General features: G+C 34.9%; 1 protein-coding gene, 1 non-coding gene and 1 pseudogene across 3 annotated transcripts; 1 reads left to right on the forward strand and 2 right to left on the reverse strand.

The window, feature by feature from the left end:
* Positions 1–4,823: 4,823 nt before the first annotated feature.
* On the forward strand, positions 4,824–9,577 carry LOC111022118 (retrovirus-related Pol polyprotein from transposon RE2). Its single transcript, XM_088119090.1, is given in 5 exon segments — positions 4,824–6,582; positions 6,658–6,742; positions 6,957–8,112; positions 8,176–8,755; positions 9,008–9,577. Coding segments are annotated over 5 exon segments (3,804 nt in total). The 5' UTR covers positions 4,824–5,032; the 3' UTR covers positions 9,441–9,577.
* A 1,308-nt stretch (positions 9,578–10,885) lies between these two features.
* LOC111022114 (uncharacterized) lies at positions 10,886–12,080 on the reverse strand. 2 transcript variants are annotated; one of them, XR_015788405.1, is made up of 3 exons: positions 11,923–12,080; positions 11,367–11,634; positions 10,886–11,269 (listed from the first exon to the last, which is right to left on the reverse strand). It is a non-coding gene; the product is annotated as an uncharacterized LOC111022114 (transcript). The 2 variants fall into 2 exon arrangements; XR_002602927.2 differs by having other exon boundaries at positions 11,367–11,631; positions 11,923–12,078.
* Positions 12,081–19,765: 7,685 nt separating this feature from the next.
* On the reverse strand, positions 19,766–20,675 carry LOC148208506 (uncharacterized; annotated as a pseudogene).
* Positions 20,676–22,528: the final 1,853 nt, after the last annotated feature.

Here is a 22,528-nt window from a genome sequence, read left to right on the forward strand (position 1 = left end):
AGAGAGAACACCAAACAAGTGAATTACATTGATAAGCCAAAGCTAACAACTGTCGGTGAATGTGAAGAACAAAAAAAAGAAAAAACTGTGAACTGAAATTGAAATGTAAAAACAAAAAAAAGGAAGCCAATTTAAGAGAGAGAGAGCACTGAAAAATGGCGTGGCCAATCTCCAATCTCCTTCCCTACAAGCCAACCCAGCCACTGCTTCTTCAGATTTTAGCCTCCGCATCAGAGACCCTAAACCAGCTACAGAAATCGTACCAAAATTATATGATCAGTTCTATATATATATGCATAAATGGAGGATTTAAAAAAATAATAAAAAAAATAAAAAATAAAACTGGAACTAGAAACTATACAACCTTATTAGCTGGGATTTTTTTTAACAGCCACTTTTTTTGGAATTCCGTATTCATCAAAGTAAACATTTTGGCATCCGGTTCGTTCAGTACGAAATGACGACAGGCATTGAATACAACAATTTCATCCAGGGGAGGAGACATTGATTGGACAACTTCAATGGCATATCTAATGGATTTTGGGACATCATCATTCTTCCTCGAAAATATACTTACCATTGCCATGGCTTCTTCTGCGTTGTCAACAATGAAGGATAGAAGATAAGAGAATATAATACAGAGCAAGAAAATAAGAGATATATGTATATGTAGGCAGGGCATGCAGAGCACATAAACAGAATCCGAATGGGCTTTTGTTATAAATTCAATTCAATTCAAACTTCAAACCCTATATTTGTTTTACTTCACCTTTCATTTCCAATGCCAAAACCTTCTCATTTCCCGGAAACGTTCATGCATGTCATTTATAGTCTACTACTTCTTCTTCATGATCGTCACTTAAATTATTTATTATTTATGTTTTCTTATTTGGGATAAAGCACTCGAATTAATATCGATTTTGTTAGATGAGTGTTAAACTTAATCATAGTTTTGGTTTCTTTTTAATAAAAAAAAATGTGGAGGTGCTGGGGATTTGAACATCAGATATTGAGGGATGAGTTATAAATCAAAGTTTCATTTCAAAATAAACTCAAAAGTTTAACTTAATAGGTTAGATTGAACACTCGCCTAATTTGTGGGCTTGGAAAATTGCTCAAGACCCAACAAGTGAAAATGAATAGCAAATGGGGAAGAAATGACAATCCAGGGTTTTAACACAGAACCTTCTTGCTCTGATATCATGTAAAACATGATTAAACCACCAATAAACCCAAAAATTTAAGCTAATTAATAAGTTAGGGATAAGTCCCCTAACAATGCATATAGTATACTTAATTAAAAATAAGTTAAAACACGTTATACAGTCCACTAAAATTTATTTATATCTAAAACAATACAATATAAAAATATAGTTAATTTAATATAGTCATTTATCAATGAATAAAAGTATCAACTTATTTTTTAAATAAAATAAAATTGAGAAATAAAGAAAATGGATGAAAATATATAGATAAAAAATGGATGACAAAAATGTTAATAGAAGATTCCATCAACATCAACATAAAAATAAACTTTGGAAGCACATGTCCTAGGAGAGCATTATATCACTTTTAAGGGTGTGTTTGGGTGTGATTTTGGCATGATAAAAGATTTTGCCATTGTTAAAATCACTCTCATTTTCATTGATCATGTTTGACAAATTTTTTTTTATATTTTTTTTTTAAAAAAAAGACTTCATTGATGTATGTGAGAAACATACACCCAAAAAAAGTGCCTATAAAAGCACTCCAATTAAGAGATATAGTAGATGAATCGTAAGTACAAAAAAGATTAGATTTTGTAGACCAAATAGAAGCAATGACTATGAATGTCCTTCCCAAATGTTGGTTGTAGTCTTTGAAAAACCTGTAAATGTTCGATGATTTCTTTCTAACAAGTATGCCAAAGAAGAGCACTTATAGCATTGCTCCATAATACAGATTTCTGGTTAGAGAGAGGGATGCTAAGGTTTTCTGTGATGCATAAATCGACTTGGCAAGGAATCACACTTTGGACCTGAAAAATGTAGAAGAGACAATGCCATAAACTTGCAGTAAAAGGGCAATGAAGGAAAATATGGTCCAAAGTTTCTGGTGCCGATTTGCATAGTGGACACCAACTGGGACTGATGTATAAATGTGGAAGACGATTCTGAAGCTTGTCCTGTGTGTTTAATTTAGAGCTGGATGAAGAATACACAACAAAAAAAAATTTACACTTTCTTGGGGATGAGTAAATCCCATAAGGTGGAGAAGAAGTTGTGGTGGTGGGGATGAGAGATAATCGTGGGCCTAAGGCAGCCTTTAACTAACTTCACTGAAAAAAAAACCATCAGTGGAAATAGTCCATTTGGGAGAATCTTTCCCGCGAAAATTTGCCGGAACGAGAAAAGTAGAGGATCGGAGAGACCATTATGCATGTTCCCTCTCGGAGCGAAATTCCAACAACCAAAGTTCATATCCCAAGCTTCACAGACTGTCATATCTTTTCTAGTTGATAAAGCATAGAATCGGGGAAGGAGTTGATATAATGAGCCATTTCCAGTTATTGCGCCTCTGCTTAATAGCTAGAGGGTAAGTGCAAGTGCACACTATCACAAGTAATCATCTGGAAATATTCCAAGTTCGTCTCCACAGGGACTAGTTTTCTTTTAAAATTGATTTTGTAAACTGCTTGAATGAGCAATCGAGTTTGGAAATAAAAATTGGTGAAATTGTTAGGAACACGAATTAGAAACACGAAAATTAAAAGGCCAACCACCCTACTAAGATTTAGTTCTAAAAGATGAATTACACCTATCAAATGTGCCCGTAATTAAACTCAATTTATGCAAACTGGTTCAACTCCCTTTTGGTTTGTTTAGAAGCTTAAGCTAGTGTTTACATATGTCTATGCAACTCTAGAATCCTAAATAAATCAAGTGTCAACTTACGTTTAATTGGTAAGAGAGCTTATGTCTAGGATCTTGTTTTAGTTCTTATTTCTAAGTAACTTCCCGTTTTACCTTGATGAGATCTGTTTGACTCAAACCTTTTCAGAATTAAATTCAAACTAATGTGATTTAAACAAGTGACCAACAAGAAAATCAACTGGATAAATTAGATCTATCAAGATAAGCAAAAGAGAGTGTAATATGTCGTGCTCACTGATAGATGTAATTTGTAGTGATAAGAACTAAATCATTCGTAGGAGGGTTGAAGAAACAATTTACCTACTCATGGAACTGAAAGAAATTAAAACACAAGAGAAGAAAACATTTTAATTAGAATTGGAAAGAAAGTACAAAATGGAACAAATTGAATTGCAATAAAATAAACAAAAGTAATTGTAGAAAAATAATTGAAAATAAAACTTAAATAAAAACTACAAAACTAAAGTAGAAAGGAAAACAAAAGCATGGAAAATGAGATGTGTTGAAGTGATGCTTGGGAGCCCTTTTATAGGCCATGGAGGTAACAAGATGTTGAGAATTGCATGGGAGGTTGGAACCATATGAGGTTGTAAAGATTTTAGGAACTAATAACAAATCTTGGACCAATTACTTGGTCAAAAGTTGTTATTCCCATTTTGACAATCTAGGCATCAAATGTGGCTAAAGCATTGTGAAGCTGGAACTTTCAAAGTAACTTGGCTGGCTCATTCCTCTAGTAAGCTAGAAATTCTGGTCCTGCAATATGTCTGACGCATTTTGATCATCAATCTCCACTTTTCCTTACAAAATAAGCATATTTACACAAACTAGTCTTCATTTAGCTATAACTGAATTCCAAAGTCTCTAATCACAAATTATGCACATTTTCCCTAAATTATATGCTTGAACATACATTTTTCATCATAATTAACTCCCAACTAAGCATGTAAAACTACTATTTTTAGCCTTTAATCAAGTCTTATCACCAGTCCCAGTTATGATGCCAAAAAAGAATCTCACAGCCACTACCCATTTGCCAAATGAGATTGTTGCAGAATATATCCTTTAATTTTAAAATATGATACCACGGGGATTTGGAGCTACCAAATTTGCTATGTGTAGGCAACAAATCGAAGAGTCTTGTTGTGTGTATTTAGTCGTAATCAGTGAAGCCCAGAGACTATCTTTTTCAATGAGAAAACGCCAGATCCATTTACTAAGAAGAGTCGAGTTGGTGTATTCAATATTGCCAATATCCAAGCCACCACAGACTTTAGGCAATGAAACATGATCCCAACGCACTAAGTGAGCACTTTTATCGTTTTGACAGCCCTCCCAAAGGAGATTTCATTTAGGGCTTCTATGATCTTGACCCAGTCGTAGTGGAAGCAACGGCGTGTGAGGATGACGGTGTTGTTCCAATTGATGGGAGTGTTCTTCGATTAACCCATTTATGTTGTTGTTTGGTGAAGCTTCATCTGAAGCTGATTGTGAGACAATCGAATTTGAAGGGGAAGAGAGGGCATCCAGATAAGAGCGTGGGAAGATGTAGTATCATAAGAAATCGATTTTGCTCTGCTCTCCCTTTTGATGAGTTGTCCCTTTGTTTGTTGAGGCCGCACATGGCTAAGTGTAATCATGTTGTGGAAAATTTTCCAACCGGTTCTTTCAAAGCCCTCCGGTATCATAATACAACATTTTCGTCCTTTTTCATCAACTTTGTAGATTTCTGCGATGTCTTCTCTACGATTCGATGTTTTTTCAATCCAAAGAAAATAATCATTTATTAGATGTAAATAAGTTTATTAGTCATTGTATCTTTTTTTGTTTTTATGGTGAGTTAATTGGACTACATGTGTCTATATATATGTATATTTTATTATTAATGAAGATACACAGAAGAATATTTTTTTATCTCAGATATTCTAATATGGTATCAGTTGAGTAAAATCTCTCTCTTCCGTTTTTTGTTTTCTTGGCTTTCTTGATTTTTCCATGGATACAACCTTGGAACCGCGCCTCCCACCGATACAATCTTGGATCCCACCATTACTGTACCTCTCATCGATTCTTCTTCGCAATTGCGTCCTTCTGAAAATTCTTCTTCCAGTCCGTATTTTATGCATCACAACGATACCTCCAATTTGGTTCTTGTTTCTAAACCTCTTACTAATAGCAATTATGTCTCATGGAGTCGTTCCATGACCATTGCTCTTTCCATCAAGAACAAGCTTGGTTTCATCAACGGATCTCTTCCGAAACCGGCTGGTGACCTTCTTCCGGTATGGATTCGCAACAAACACGTTGTCATCGCCTGGTTCCTCAATTCGGTTTCGAAGCCGATTTCTGCGAGTTTAATTTTTACTAATTCCACTCATGAGATCTGGTTGGACTTGAAGGATCGTTTTCAGCTACAGAATGGACCTCAGATTTTTCAACTTCGACGTGATCTTGCTACTCTCACTCAGGATCAACTTTCTGTTACCATGTATTATACGAAACTCAAAGCACTATGGGATGAGTATGTTTCTTATCGGCCAGGTTGTACTTGTGGTTCCTGTTCTTGTGGAGGTTATCGATTAGTTGAGAAATTTGTGCAATTCGAGCATCTCATGAAATTTCTGATGGGACTAAATGAGTCTTTTGCTCACATTAGGGCACAAATTCTTCTCATGGATCCTCCTCCCTCAATTGGCAAAGCTTTCTCTCTGATTTCTCAAGAAGAACAACAGAGAGTCATTCCTCTGTTCTCCACACCATCGCCTGCTGTTGGCCTTGCTGTAAATCAGTCACGTTCATCATCTGCTTCGAATTCTGGATCTCGACAGCGCAATTCTAGTTGTCCTTATTGCACTAATTGCGGCATTCGAGGACATACGGTTGATAAATGCTATCGTCTTCATGGCTTTCCATCTGGCTATCGTTCCAAAGGCAACCAACATTCATCGACTCCATCGATGACTTCATCTGTGTCTAGTACCACGAGTTCCTCTCCTGCTTCTAATTCACCTTCGACTGCTATTGTGAATTCGATCTCCCAAACGTCTGCCTCTTCATCCCTTATTTCACCAATGACTTCTGATGCGTTCTCTCAGTGTCACAACATTCTCAATATGCTCCAGTCTCAACTGAATGCTGCCAAGACTGATTCTGAGGCTTCTCCTTATTTGGCAGGTACATGTCCTAATGTCCAGTTGTTGCCTCCTTATTCTAATCAGTGGCTCCTTGATTCTGGTGCATCTATACATATCTGTTTTGATCGGATGGCTTTTGAGTCCCTTTCTCCAATACGTTATTCGGTTACTTTACCTAACAGTACACATATTGAGGTTCATTTTGCTGGAACAGTTCGTTTATTTGGAACTCTTCTTCTTCAGCATGTGTTATTCGTTCCTCAATTCCAATACAACTTATTATCAATCAGTGCGTTAACGTCAGATGATTCTGTTTCTGTCTTCTTCTCGGTTGATGGTTGTCATATTCAGGAAAAGTCCACTTTCAGGACGATTGGCAAGGGTAGGCTTCATGATGGCCTTTACATTTTGGATACTTTTGATCCGGTGCTGTGGATCATTCTGCCCATCCATGTGGCGTTGCTGCTCATATTTTTCCAGCCTCTTTATGGCATGCCAGGCTTGGACACCCTTCTTGTACTCGCCTTCATGCATTGGTGAAATCTGTTTTGCATTGTGATTCTACTAAACTTGATAAGCATGAGTTTTGTGATATATGTTCCTTAGCTAAGCAGAAAAGATCGTCTTTTATTTCTAAGAATAATCTTGTTGTTTCTACCTTCGATATTGTTCATGTTGACATATGGGGGCCTTTTGGTACTACATCTCATGCTGGTTATAAGTCCTTTCTTACATAGTAGATGATTGTACTCGATACACATGGATATATCTGTTGAGACGAAAATCTGATGTTTCTGTGATTGTACCTCAATTTTTTAAGCTGGTTGAGACCCAATATAACAAACATATCAAAGTGTTTCGGTCTGATAATGCTCCCGAATTAGTTTTTTAGGAGTTTTTTTGTTCTAAGGGTGTCATTCATCAATTCTCTTGTGTTGGTCGTCCTGAGCAAAATTCTGTGGTTGAAAGGAAACACCAACATCTTTTAAATGTGGCTCGTGCTTTGTATTTCCATTCGCGAGTTCCTCTTCGTTTTTGGAGTGAGTGCATTCTCACTGTTGTGCATCTTATCAACCGGACTCCTTCTCCTCTTTTGGAATGGCATACTCCATTTGAGCTTCTTAATGGATCTTCGGCTGATTATTCTCAATTACGAATATTTGGGTGCCTCTGTTTTGCATCTAGTCTCTCTTCTTCGAGATCAAAATTTGATCCTAGAGCCATACCTGCAGTTTTTTTGGGTTATCCACCTGGGATGAAGGCTTTTCGCCTATATGATATTGCTAATCAAAAGATGTTTATCTCTTGGGATGTCATATTTCATGAAAATATATTTTCTTTTCACACGGTCTCTGATGAATCCTCTATGCTTGATTTCCTTTCTAGTTTTGTCTTACCCAATACTCTTCATGACTATTCTTCCATTAATTCTGATGTAACCAATTCATCTCCTTTACCCTCTAGTCCATCCCTTGACCCACCATCTCCTTTACCCACTAGTCCATCTCTTGACCCACCATCTCCTTTACCCGTTGGTCCTTCCATTGACCAATTATCTAGTCCTATCTTATCTCCTCCTACTCCTACACATCTTACACCTACATCTCCACCTTTAAACCAACAAGTAATCATTCCAACCCAAACCAATCTTGTACCTCTTCGTCGATCTACACGTCCCATCAAATTTCCTTCTTTTCTTAGAAACTATCACTGCCATCTTATTTCCAACTCTCCTTTTCTTATCCCTGCTACTAAATATCCTCTTCTTTCTTACCTTTGTTACTCTCGACTTTCACCTTCTTTTCGGACCTTCACCATTCACCTTTCTTCCGAGCATTATGAACCTCAGTATTATCATCAGGTCGTTTCTTTTGATCATTGGAAGGATGCTATGGCTACCGAGTTGCAGGCTCTAGAGGTTAATAATACTTGGAGTGTTGTTCCTTTACCTCCCAATAAACATTCCATTGGTTGCAAATGGATTTATAAAGTTAAGCATCATGCCGATGGGTCCATTAAGAGATACAAAGCACGACTGGTTGCAAAAGGCTACACTCAATAGGAGGGCCTCGATTTTCTCGAAACTTTTTCTCCAGTTGCCAAGCTTGTCACTGTTTGTGTTCTTCTTACACTTGCTGTTTCTTCTAAGTGGCCCCTTTTTCAGTTGGATGTCAACAACGCCTTCCTTCATGGCGATTTACTTGAAGAGGTTTATATGGATTTACCTTTGGGTTATTCTCCAAAGGGTGTCGTTTCTGGTAAGGGGGAGAAACTGGTGTGTCGGCTTCACAAATCTCTTTATGGATTAAAGCAGGCTTCACGTCAATGGTTTTCAAAATTCTCTGATGTGTTACTTTCTCTTGGTTTTTCTCAATCCAAATCAGATTATTCATTATTTATTCGCGGATCTGGTAGTGAGTTTATTGCCTTGTTAGTATATGTAGACGATATTATCATTACTGGTGCCTCTTTGACTGGTATTGAGCATTTAAAGACTCTTCTCAACGATCGTTTTAAGCTCAAAGATTTGGGATCTCTTAAATATTTTCTTGATCTTAAGCTTGCACGGTCTTCTCATGGCATTGTTGTTTCTCAACGATATTATACTCTGCAACTACTTGAAGATGTCGGTTTTCTTGCTTGTAAGCCAGCTCTGGTTCCCATGGATCCGTTGTTGAAATTGAAATTTTCTGATGAAGATTTATTGACTGATCCTTCCGAATATCGTCGTTTGATCGGCCGATTACTATATCTGACTATTTCTCACCCGGACATTGCCTTTGCTATTAATAAATTGAGCCAGTTTGTCTCTCGTCCTTGTAAGTCTCATTTAGCAGCAGTGTATCACTTGTTGCGATATTTGAAGTCCAATCCGTGACAAGGAATTTTTCTTTCTACCTCTTCTTCGTTTCAACTAAGAGCATTTGCCGACTCTGATTGGGCTTCTTGTCTTGATACTCGTCGCTCAACTACTGGTTTTTGCATTTTTCTTGGAGACTCTTTAGTTTCCTGGAAATCTAAGAAGCATACTACTATTTCACGTTCTTCAGCCGAAGCTGAATACCGGGCTCTTGCTTTGACTGCTTGTGAGTTGCTTTGGCTTTCCTATTTGTTGGCTGATCTTCAAGTTCCTTTTTTGCCGCCTGCACTTTTGTTTTGTGATAATCAGGGCGTTGTTCACATTGCATCAAATCCAACCTTTCATGAACGCACCAAACACATTGAGTTGGATTGTCATTTCATTCGTGAGAAACTTACTGATGGCTTCATTAAACTTCTGCCCGTACGCTCTCATCTTCAGTTAGTTGATGTCTTCACCAAAGCTCTTCCACCCACTTCTTTTTTCTCTCTACTTTCCAAGATGGGTTGTCTGGACATTTATGCCCCATCTTGAGGGGGAGTATTAGATGTAAATAAGTTTATTAGTCCTTGTATCTTTTTTTGTTTTTATGGTGAGTTAATTGGACTACATGTGTCTATATATATGTGTATTTTATTATTAATGAATATACACAGAAAAATATTTTTTTATCTCAGATATTCTAATATCATTGTATCGACGTTACTAGAAGAACCTATTTGTTATGGGGGTAACAATAAGGGTTCTAAATGACGAATTCAACCCTCTAAGAGAGAGTCAGAGTTGAGTAACATTGATAAAGATTTGTATTGGCCGATTTCAGAGAGGATGACATGGTTGCTATTTGCCCTTCTATTGGTCTGCAGCTTGAATTCCTTTCGCATCAGATCATGTTTGGCAAATTAAAAATTAATTTTAGGAAAACGTTAAATCAAAGATCAGAGTTTTAGAATGGTCGACAGCTCGACATTGATACATTAGGAAAAATTTTTATTTCGACGATATATATCGACATATCGTAAAAAAAGTGGGACTGTGGGAGCGGAGCACTTGCTTTACTTTTTTTTTCTTTATTTCTTTATTTTTTATAATAATAATAATATTATTATTATTATTATTTCAATTTATTTATTTATTTCAATTGGATTATTAACCCATCCAATGGTTGATTTTTTTACATTACACCTATTTTTCTTTTCAAATCTAATTACAAATTTTCAAACATATCTTTCCATTTCTAATAACTCAATTTAATCATTATATGTATATATGTATATGTGTGTATATATGAATATTTCATATGAAATTCAATAATTTACTCATTCAAATTATTTTCATCGACATTTTTATAAGTTACTCATATTACATTGATTTTTAAAGTATCACTTGAGTTGTAATTTTGGAAAATCAATTATTATTAAATATCTTTTTTAAAAATCATTCATTCCACCATCACTCTCAAACACCCCCTAAATTAGTTAAACTACATTATTATTTAATGGGATGATGGGATATTCCACCTTAATTATATAAATCAAAATTCTCAAGAAATAAGAGGAGGGAAATTATGGTATGTTTTGCTTTAGATTATATGAAAAATATGATACATTTTGCCTAAAGCATATGAAAAAGATTAATATTCCCTCAGTTCCATCACTTTTTTTAGGTCGTCCTCACATGCTCATCTTTTGATCTTTTTTCCATTTTTATTAGGGAAGTATACCATCAACCCTTCCATTTTGGTTCCCACTTTGAAAAAAGAATGATTTAGTACTCAAAATTAATTCAATAATACAACCAATAGATTTCCCGGCAGATTGTTCTAAACTTTTTATAGAACGATTTTTGTTTTATACAAAATTTGAGTACGACGCAACAGAAATTAACTGTTGGTGTAGATCAGATGGTTTGGACCAAATATTAGGCTCTATCAACCCAACTACAACTAGTCCAATTTTATCTTTCAAATTCAACCTATGTCATGGAATCATCCTCTATATTTTCTCATTGGACTCAACAACATCCATAAAGTAACACAATTAGGCAGTCGTTAGGATTTTACAGAAGATAATCACACTTTTTAAATACACACAAAAATATTGAAAGTAAAGTAACAAAGAGCTAGAGCGTTAATGGCCACCACACTTTGGAAGAATGATTTTCAATTCAGAGCCAGGGGTGACACGGCATTCCGCTAGAGTTGTGGCGCCCTCAAGCTGTACACCGCCATAAAACAGCCGCTGCTTCTCCGGAGGATACCCTTCCTTCCCTTCTATTTTAGCCTTCACCACTTCTACTGTGTCCGACGCTAAAACCTCTAAACCAAATCTCTTCCCACACACAGTTTGAAAATTTATCTTCATCTGCCATATTTTCAACTACTCTTAAACAAAACAGAAATATCTATATATATATATATATATGATTAATCAATGCTTAATAATTGAATGATGATAAAACCTGGCCGGGTCGAGGTAGATTTCTTAATAGCCATCTTTTTCGTAGCTTGGGGGCCAAGGCCATGAATATTTCGCCATTCTGTGGGTTCTGTAAGAAATCACATGCGTCTAATATGAAGTCTTCGTCCATGTCTGGTAATGCTTGCACGGCTTTAATCACTGCCCCAATGGAGATTGACTCTGAGGTTTCGTAGGAAGGAATTGAACTTGCCATGGCTTTTTCTTCTTCACCCTCTCAACTTTTACCAATGTCCTTTTCTTCTTTTCTGCTTCATATTTCAAAAATTGAGCGCATTCAATTCAACCTGGCTGTAATTTTAATCATCGAGTCTAATGGGCGATTTTAAATTTATATTAAAATTCTCAGCACTGAAATAAGTTGTTTATTCCCAGAAAAAATTACAGGGTCTCAACGACCTACTCCACTTGAATTGCGAGATTTTTGCTTACTAGAGATCACTTGCAAGGATCGCGAGATTTTTACTAGTCAAGAATAGAATCGGTACAGCGATATCGGATCTGGAAAATCGAAGAGGAAAAAAAAACAAAGATCTTACCACCGATGCCGGAGATCACCAAATCTGCCTCCCTCTTTGAAATCTATCGGCAGAACGCGAGGAAGATGAAGTAGCCTCCAAGACAAGTAAAACTCAGACCTTTTTCTCTCTCTTGGAGTCTTCTTCAATAAGATGCTTATATATGTGGGTGTATCAGTAATCAGGGTTGGTTCAGTTGGACCAACCAACCCAAGAAATGATTTAAAGAAATGGGCTTTCGTAAGATATCACATGGGTCCAATGGAATTGAAGTTGCCATGGCTTCTTCTTATTGCTCCTCTTCGCGATTAAAAACAAAGAATAGAGTGGAGAGACGGTGAAGAAGGGAAATTGAACCTAAAAAAATTGTAAGTTTGTTCAAATAACCTACTTTTAAGTTGAATTTTTCAGTTTTCTTTCTCTTCGTCTATTTCTTAGTTTCGATTTTCGTAGCTTTCTTAAAAAAATTGAAGACATATTCTTGACGGTATTTTCAATTTTGACCAACCTAAAGATGGATTTTGGCATAAACATATTTTATATTTTTGGAAAACTAAATATAAAATATGGGTTTTAGTCCTACTGTTTATGTCCTTTTTCAATTTTAAAGAGTTTCAGTGATTTTTAATTTAATGTTTTCGTTGGAAAAATATTAAAATTGATTGATGATAAATCTACCTCCACAATATTCAGTGACTTTGCCGAAATTTAGATGAGAACAATGTTAAGAGGAAAAACACAGAAATTTTTTACAAATTTGGAGAAATGAGAAAGTTTCCTCTTTTTTACCTACATTTTTCCTCTTCTGTAAATTCACTAAATGTTAAATCATACAAGTTTGTCATCAGTCAATTTTAAAATAACCCACAGTAAGAGATTATATTGAAAATAGTTGAAATATGAGGTACTAAATTGAAATTTTTTTAAATAATAGAGACTAAATCGAAAAGATATGTTAAAATATATATTTAGCCTCTCCCAAATAAGTGGATTTTAAAATCAGATGCAAAAATTAGAGGTAAGTCTGGTCTTATTGGTAATTCTTTAGTCCTAAAATTGTCATGGTTTTCAGGATTTTAATGCGTCATTTCCTTGTGATAAACTTGGTTCTAGGTGTTGTTCTTGATCCGATAAGATCTCCTTATAGTTATGGATTATTGATATGACATGGATTTTACCTACCTAGATTCTAGGGAATAACAAGATTTTATTTTTATCTTATTACTTTTTTTTAGGGTAATTACATTGGGTGGCAAATAAGTTTTATGTATTTAACAATATGGCATCCGGTTATCAAAATTTCAAATATAGCAATTTTTGTACGATTCTGATTTTGAATATTTGAGTATTCTCAAATTGCCCTCCTCATATCTCACACGCAATTATTGAGATTTTCTTCGTTCTCTCTCGCATCATTGTCTTCTTCGTTACATCGATTATTTCTTCATCATCTTCTTCAAGTATTTATTCTTCTTCTTCTTCTTTCGATTTTAGCTTCCTACTTTTATGTTCTTCTTCTTTCAATTTTAGTTCTTCTTCTTCTTTCGATTTTTCTGTTTGTTTTTTAAGCAGATTTTTCTTCGATTTTGTTCGTTTTGAGCTCTGGTTTCAGTGTTCGTGAAGCTTCTTCTTCTTCTTTCGATTTTTATGTAGTGTTTGTGAACTCAAAAAGGTAGGCCTTTTGTTATTTTTCTTTATTATCTTTCGTTCCAGCAAGGATAATAGTCACTGTCCAGAAATTATTGGATTGTTTATGCTCAAATTTGTCGTGATTAATCCACAATTTTCTTTCGGCTTTCTTTTCCAGAATGTGGATTGAAACGAGGTGAAATTGGATTTTAGTTTACGTTTCTCTCTTTTCATGAACTGTTCTGAGGTCTTGGTTTCTGTGCTTGAATTTAAGCTTGAAAAACTATAGAACAGAGAAATTCTGTGGCTCGAATTTTTTGTCTTCTGGCTTTACCTATTAATATAGGTAGTTCTTTTAATACAAAAGCCTTTCAAAAAATCACTCGTTAGCCAATAGAAAACTATGATTAATCGTAGCCTTGAAACTGTTTTAGGCGTTATTGGTGTCAAATTTCGGGCCAAGGATCACCATTAAGATTGTGGAGAACCTACGTGAATTTTAGGTGAGGTATATCACCTAAATCAGTGAGATATATCACACTGATATACTTCCATTGAATGAAGTATATCAATGAGGTATATCACACTGATATTTTAGGTATATCAGTTGATATACTTAATATAGATATTAAATATAGGGTATATCTGCAACTGATATACTCAATATATGGTATATCAGCTGCTTATATTAACTGATATATTTTATCATTGCTATTTATTTTATGTTATTTGTTGATTGATGTACTAATATCATCAATATTTTATATTTTTACAGTATTTGTAGTTATGGGCAAGCTTGCAATAATTGTTTTTCACAGTGGTGAATGGGATAATAGTCACTTCTATATGAATTTCAAAACTATTGGGATTTTGGTTGACGAAAGTATGAATTTTCAGAATTTTAGGAATTTGATATTGAATGAAGTGAGGTTGGATCCATCAATTTGTTTTGTCCAATTTTCAGTTTTATTAAAGTTTGGTAGTAATGGAGTTCAAACTGTTGTTGAGATTAATGAAGATAAAGATGAAAGGATGACAACACAAGATATCCTTTAGTAGATTGTTATTTACTTATAATGGTTCAATTCGTCCTGTTGGTAACCATTTGGATTGGGGATCTGTAGCAATTGATTTTATTGTATTACCTCCCATCATTAAATGTCCAGCTGGAAGGCCTCGAAAACAAAGGATTCCTTCAATTGGTGAGGTGAGAAAGCACACAAAATGTGGACGTTGTCAACATGTTAGACACAATCGTAGAACTTGTAAATTTGCACCTATTGAACAATGATGTATATCAAGGATGTATACCCAAACATTACTTTTATGATTTGAATTTACAATGAAGTAGTCTCTTTGTTACAAAACAATGTGTATACCCAATGGAGTTTGGTTATATGATTTTGCTTTTGTAAGTTAAAGTTGATGACATAATTTAGAGCATTACATTAGTCTGTATATCAGAATTATATCAATAGTAAATCTGTATATCAGTAATATATTAGTAATATATCAAGTATACATCGTACATATATCAGTAGTACAATTAAATTTGATTTAAAGTTTTAGCACCTTGGAGCGATAACTAAGTATTGCAATAGCCAACTAAGATGTATCAAGGAGAAGTAATATCACTAGGAACTCAAAAAGTTAAAGGTTTAAACATCAAAATGAACTCAAAGATATTCATATCAAAAGAATATTATCCCAAAAAAATTGGCATATCATTTAAAACCTTTAAGATATTGTCTTGTAATCTAAACATGAGTAGATTGTCATATTCATAAACACAAAGTAGATTGACAATGTAAAGTCTATAAAAGTAGAAGTATGAGTTCCAAAAGTCTAGAAAAGTAGAAGCAAGTTCCAAAAGCACAAGTTCCAAAAGTTTTCTTTCTTCATCCTTGAGTAATCTTCAAGTCAAAGCTTGGACAATATGATCAATTTTCGTTCCCGGTGATTGTCGCGTCTTAGGAGATGATATTTTTGCAGCTTTTCGTTTTTCCATAGACAACACCTTTGGAGTTGGTTTATGCTGTCTTTTGGAACGCACGACATCAACCATTTCTACAATGACTTTAGTTTTCATTTTCCTTATTTGGACCATTGCTTTCATCTGAAAAAAATTTATTTGATATATTAGTAGTATATTAAGAAACATATTAGAGGTAATATATTTGAAATAATTTGTAGATATCATAGTTATAACAGAAGTAAATCAGTTCTATATCATATGTCTATCAAACATATATCACATATATTTCAGGAGTACATCTGTCAATCATTAGTATATCAAAAGTAAATCAATAGTGTAGCAAAAGTCAATCAGTTATATACCAGCTATAATAGTAGATATCATAGTTATATCAGACGTAAATCAGTTATATATCATATGTATATCAAACATATATCACATATATATTAGGAGTATATCTGTCAATCATTAGTATATTAGAAGTAAATCAATAGTACAGCAGAAGTCAATCATTATATACCAACCCTAAAAGTAAATCAATAGTGTAGCAAAAGTCAATCAGTTATATACCAGCTATAATAGTAGATATCATAGTTATATCAGACGTAAATCAGTTATATATCATATGTATATCAAACATATATCACATATATATTAGGAGTATATCTGTCAATCATTAGTATATTAGAAGTAAATCAATAGTATAGCAGAAGTCAATCATTATATACCAACTGTAGTAGTAGATATCATAGTTATATCAGACATAAATCAGTTATATATCATACGTATATCAAACATATATCACATTGACAAAACAAAAAGGCCCAGAATCCATGTTACTTGTAGAAAATTTCCTTGATTTAGTTGCATTCTATGAAATAAATACTAGACACAAAAGCTTTAAGTTAAAACAAATGTAGTCATTTATATATTCTCATATATTATATAGGTCAAGGGCTGAAACAAGTGCGGCATCAGTGCATGTTAATGACAAAATGAAGAAATTAATGATAGATATCAAATACAAGGGAGAAAGCGTAATCAATGCATGTTAATGAAATTGATGAATGTAATAGTAGTAGTTCATTCAAAATATACATCTACTGAAAGAAACTGGAAGCAAAAATGGAATGGAAGAATGTAAATCGATACTGAAAACTGAAAGCCCAATAAAATGAGGCCAAAATAAAGATTTCGAAAGGTGGACATCTACTTACATGTACTTACAGTTATCAAAGTCGATGGGAGGTTACACCAAAAACAGTCAAAGGAGGTTACATCTAAAACCGTCGAATTTAAACTAAAAACTGGGAAGGGCGGGAAAACAAAATACAATGGTGGAGAACGAAAGAAATTAGACAGAAATCAAACGATATTTGGGCTGGAAATCAGAAGTAAATTCGAAGCTCGAAGGTTCGATGAGAATCGAACGAACGAAAATGGTCGTTGGGGATGAAATTCTTGACGGAAATCGAACAAAAATCAGACGATATTTGGGCTGGAATCAAAAGCTCGAAGGTTGGATGAGAATCGAATGAACAAAAATAGTCATTGGGGATGAAATTCTTGATGGAAATTGAACGGAAAGCAGAGTAATTTTGAAAAATTAGGTTTTGTTTTGATGGTTTGATGGAAAGAGTGGTGGTGAAGGATGGAAGTCGAACGGAAATGTGATGGAATTTGAAAAATTAGGTTTTCTTTTGGTTTGGGCTTCCATCTTTAGGCTTTGCATGTTAATATTGAGCGGGTAATTAAGACTTTTAACAATGTGGGCCTCCGTGAATTTATAAAATATTGCTATATTTGAAATTTTAGAATGTGAGTGCTGTTTCATTAATTTTATGTAATCTTTTTGTCATATTTGCAAACAACCCTTTTTTTTTTACGTATAAATGAAGTCATTGAGTAAACAGAGGATAAACCTTCGTGATATTAGAATCCTTGTATTTTTGTTAGTTAACTCAAATGGCAAGTTTGAATATTAGTTTTTGAATTTGTTTGGTCCAAGTCTTAGTTTTTAAGAAATTGTTGGTGTTATTTTTAGTTATAGTCAAGTCAAGTAAGTTGCAATACTTTTAGACACTACAAGATACTTAGGTTTTTCCGACTTTTTTTTTCCCGATGTTTTTCTCTACCGCATCTAAAAATGTCAGAAAAAGTTGACTTTTTCCCACCATTAAAAAAAAAACGTTGGGAAAAGTCCGTTTTTCCGACTCTTTTTGGAAACGTCGGGAAAAGTTCCAAAAAATTTTTAAATTTTCATTCGCCCGCCTTTTTTTCCCTCTCTTTCCCTCTCTTTCTTTCCCGACGTTATTCAAAAAACGCACTTTTCCCAACGGTTTTAATAAAACATAGGGAGAAGTCAACTTCTCCCGATGGGTTTTTAAAATGTCGGGAAAAATCCTAATATTTTTACAAATTTTCATTCGCCCACCTCTTTTTCCCTCTCTTTTCCTCCTTTTACTCCCACTTTCCCCCATTTTTTTACTCTCTTCCTCTTTCTTTTTTCCCAATCTCCCTCTATTTATTTCTTTTCCCCATCTTTCTCCCTCTAGTTCTCTCTATTTATTTCTTTTTCCCCATTTTTATCTCTCTCTCTCTCTTTTTGAACTCCCTCCCTCAACTCTCACATATCCACGAACGACAATGTCCACGGCGAGCCCAAGCATCCTCAGCAGCGAGATCCCACGACGAGTCTAGCGTCTCTATTATGTTCTTAGAGAGATGTAGAAGGAAAGAGGAGTTCAACTGGTACATTGCAGGTTTCACATCATACCAGTGTGCAAATCTCTTATGTGTGTAGGTTTTCATAAGATCATTCGACATTAGAACCCTAAAATCCGACATCAACATTTGACGTCATATGTAGGGAGAGAGATAAATAGTGCTCAACCCCTTTACAGAGTCGCGAACAATTGACATGAGTAAGAGGGTAGATAATACCAACAAAATTCTCGAAGAAAAAAGAGTCAGATCGTGAATAGCATCAACGAGGAAGATGGCAACCTGAGGCCAAAACACCTAACGCCTCCTTCGACAAAGCCAAATCGACCTATCCCAAAATGAAGTAAGCTGAAAGATAAGTTTGTCGAGCTAGAAGAGGTGGAAGGAATGAACTGAAGCCAAGCTAGCTCTATTAGGTGGAGATCATGAATCGCCGAATCACCTGAATTTGTTGTTTGGGTCTGTTATGGGGTTTTGACCCAAACAACAAATCTTCATGTGTGAAGCCAATAGACGTACAACATGAAGCACATGTGTTTACTTGAGAGGCTGGAATGTCAGAATCTTTCAATGCCTTAACAAGAGCATTTTTTACCTCTCGAGGAATCGACAACAAATCACTTATATTGAAAGATGACATACCTTCTAACTTTTTCATTGCTTCTGTTGAAATTGTAGAAGCGTTGTCATTGTCATTTACAGTGATAGTGTGACAGGCAACTATTTCAAAGATTTCCTCTTGATTATCATTAAAGAAACTCGCTGGAAAGAAATCTCCCAAAGTTATCATTTGTCGAGGTCGAGAAATATATTCGTCTCTTCCACGATCAGCTTAGGTTTCCTCAAACTTTTATTTCTCTTTTTCTTCTGAGTTTTGCTTCTTCTTTTGTGGTCTCGATATAGGCGAGACTCTTTCTTGACGCAATTTTGTTTTTGCTTCTCCCGACGAGTTACAAGAGTCCATTCTCCTTCTCCGTCCTCTATAAATTCATCTTTTTCTTGGGAGTTCTTCCTATGAGCCATATGTTGGGATGAAATGGTCATAGGTTTGAGGGTCCCAAATTGGATCCAAACCACTTCGTCGTCATGAAATGAGATTGTGGACTACTGGCTGCCAGAACTTGGGATTATCGCAGCATGATTTGTTTGGGCCACTTCATCAAGATCCAGCTCAATCTTCTTTTCTCGAGCGAGCTTCAAGATTCGTTCTTTCAAAACGAAGCATTTTTCTATTGGATGACTAACGACTCAATGATATACACAAAAGCTGGGATCATTTGTTTTTCCCATTTGTTCGGGTCGTTTGCATTCAGGAAGTTCTATGAGTCCCTTTTCCAGTAGTTGCTCTAACATATCTGCAAGGTCAGAATCTGGAAAAGGATAAAGCTTTTCTTGTCTTTCTTCCAGAGATGGGCGACGTCTTACATTTCCATCTTGTCGCTTTTCTATCTTCTTTTATTTTTCTTTTCCTTTCGAGGAAAATTTGAGAGGGGTCGTATTAACGACCATAGATTCCTTCGTAGAACCCTTGGAGATCTAATCTGTGCTCTTCATTTCCTTCTTCTCTTTCTTCACATCTGAGACTAGAGGCTCTTTATTACCTCTACTAGCAATACTTATCTCCATGACATGAGCACGAGTTGCTAGTTCTTCAAATGTGCGGGTTTTTATCCCCTGAAGGATATAAAGAAGTCCCCAATTCATGCCTTGAGTGCACATTTCCACAGCAGATACTTCCGTGAGTTTGTCCTTGCAGTCAAGACTTAAAGCTCTCCACCGGTTGATATATTCAACAACCGGTTCACCTTTTCTTTGTTTGCAACTGATGAGCTCCATCATACTGACGGTTCTCCTAGTGCTGTAAAAGCGATTCAAGAATTCTCTTTCAAGCTGTTTCCAACTCTTGATTGTTTCAGGTTCGAGATCAGTATACCAGTCAAAGGCATTTCCCTTCAATGTTCGAACGAACTGCTTGACCATTTGATCGCCTCTTGTGCCAGCATTCTCACAAGTTTCGGCGAAGTGAGCAATATGTTGCTTGGGATTGCCTTTCCATCGAAATGCTTGAACTTTGAAGGTTGGTATCCAGCAGGCATTCTTAGATGATTAATCCTTTTAGTATATGGTTTAGAATACAAAAGGGAGCTTTGAGAAGGTCCGCCGTATTGCGCTCTAATCGTGTTCGTGATCATATCTTGGAGCTGCTGAACAGACAGCGAAGCGATCGAAGTGGAATATTGCAATTGATTTTCTTGAGCGATAGTCTTTCCCTTGTCATTTATCTTGAGAGCAGGGGTTTGACTCGACTCAGCAACATCTTTATTTTCAATCTGATTCTTCAGGAAGCGATTTCATAGTCCCTTTCTTCCACCGTCTTCATCCGCGTAGCGAGTTTCCTTTCCATTTCAGCCATCCTTTCTTCCATGCTGCTTGCATCGACCATCATAACAGACATCACATCGATTTCTTGAATTTTCTCCAACTGAACAGAGGAAGAGCAGACTCGATGAACAAATGGTTCTCCTTGATAACAACCCCAACTTGAGTAGGTTTCTTCATCTGCTACAGTATTTTCTTAGCAACAGCCGGAGGTGTTTGATCTTCTCCTAACCGGATTTCTTTTGAACGATGATCGATCCTGTGTAAGAGGTGTTGCTTGAAGTAGAAGTACTTTTTCAGAAGTTTTCTTAGATGTCATTGTTTCTTCTTTCTTTTTCTTGAGAGAAGTTTGAGTTTTGAGAAAAAGAACCACGCCAAATCCAGTCAGAGGCTAGCAAAGGCCAAACTCGAATTGAGCAAAATGCACCTGCCATTTGTGCACGATAGTGCCAATTTCAATAAGTTCTAGTGTCCTTTTTGTCTCAATCCTACCGAGTTCCTATCAAATATATATTTTATAAACATTGCTATACCAACATGAACTTAGTTTAGAAATATAATTGACACATATTCCTTTCTTTGAGGTCGGAGGTTTAAATATCTATAGTCCAATTTCTTGAACTACATAAAGGGTAAATTACAACATACTTATCTAAGTCGAAATTGATTTTTTACCCCATTTTTTTACATAAATTTTAAATCTAATTAGACTCCATATCATTCTTAAATATTTTTTACCAGACTTAAAATAAATATGAAGAGTATAAAAAATAGTCATATCCATGTAGTATTAGAAAATTTCCCTTCAATTGCTTCAACTTTAATTTCAGACGGTCTCGCATATGTTCAAAGAAGTTAATTATATTTTGAAACGTCAACTTCAACATAATTTAATTTATTAACTATGTGCTGGACTCAATAAAAAAAAAATTAGATTTTTAATCTTGGACTTGGGTTGGGTTCCACAACTGAATATCATCTGTTGGGGTTAATTTTCCTAGACAATGTTAGTAATTAATTTGCGATGATGATAATATTTATACGAGGTCTCTATGGAATGACTTGGATGATTTAATAATTTTGAGGGTCTTGGATTCAAACTACATGGGACACGACTTCATGAGAACGATGCGCATAGATACAATATAAAAGATCGTTCACTCCCAAGTAATATGAGAAATTACGCTACAAAACTTAGATTTAATATGTATTTTTTATTTGAAAATAAATATTTGTTTTATGTTATTTATGCTATATGTATTTTAATTTCAGATACAAAATATTTCCTTTTTATTTTATATTTTTGTCGAAAATTGAATGTCAAATCTAAAAGTCCCATTGGGAGGAGAGAGAGAGGTCACATCATAGTTCCTTCACTACGAAGTAATATTAAAGTGTGTTAAAGTAATATGTTATTTTAACTTTTTAAGATAGCAAAATAATTCAACCATTTAAGATTTAACATCATATTATATTTTCGTTAATCTACTAATAGTCCAACAAACACAGAAGTCATTTAAAACTATTTCTAATCTTGAGGTACAGTTTATTTTAGCCTAGAAAAGAGTTCTTTTTTTTTTTTTTTTTTTTTGAAGAACAGCCTAAAAAAAGGTTAAAATTGAACCTAGAGAATTTAAACCTAGAAATAATACATTACATATATGAAAAATTACAGTTTATTCTATCGGAAGGTTTAGATTCAATAATGACCACTAGGACCTTGTTTCATGTTCCATACCTCAATAACAATTTTAGCCAAGCCCATAAAACTGTTAAAGAAATACCCAAACTTAATAAAAAAATTAAAGGTAAATTACACTTTTTGGTATTTGAAGATTGATTTTTAGTTGGTATCTAAATTTTGTTAGTGTTACCGGCGGATTGCTGACGTGATCTGATATTGATGAATGAGAATATTTA

Source organism: Momordica charantia, assembly GCF_013281855.1.
Source record: "Momordica charantia cultivar OHB3-1 chromosome 10 unlocalized genomic scaffold, Mcharantia_2.0 BLBB01000010.1, whole genome shotgun sequence".
NCBI classification, from domain to species: Eukaryota; Viridiplantae; Streptophyta; class Magnoliopsida; order Cucurbitales; family Cucurbitaceae; genus Momordica; species Momordica charantia.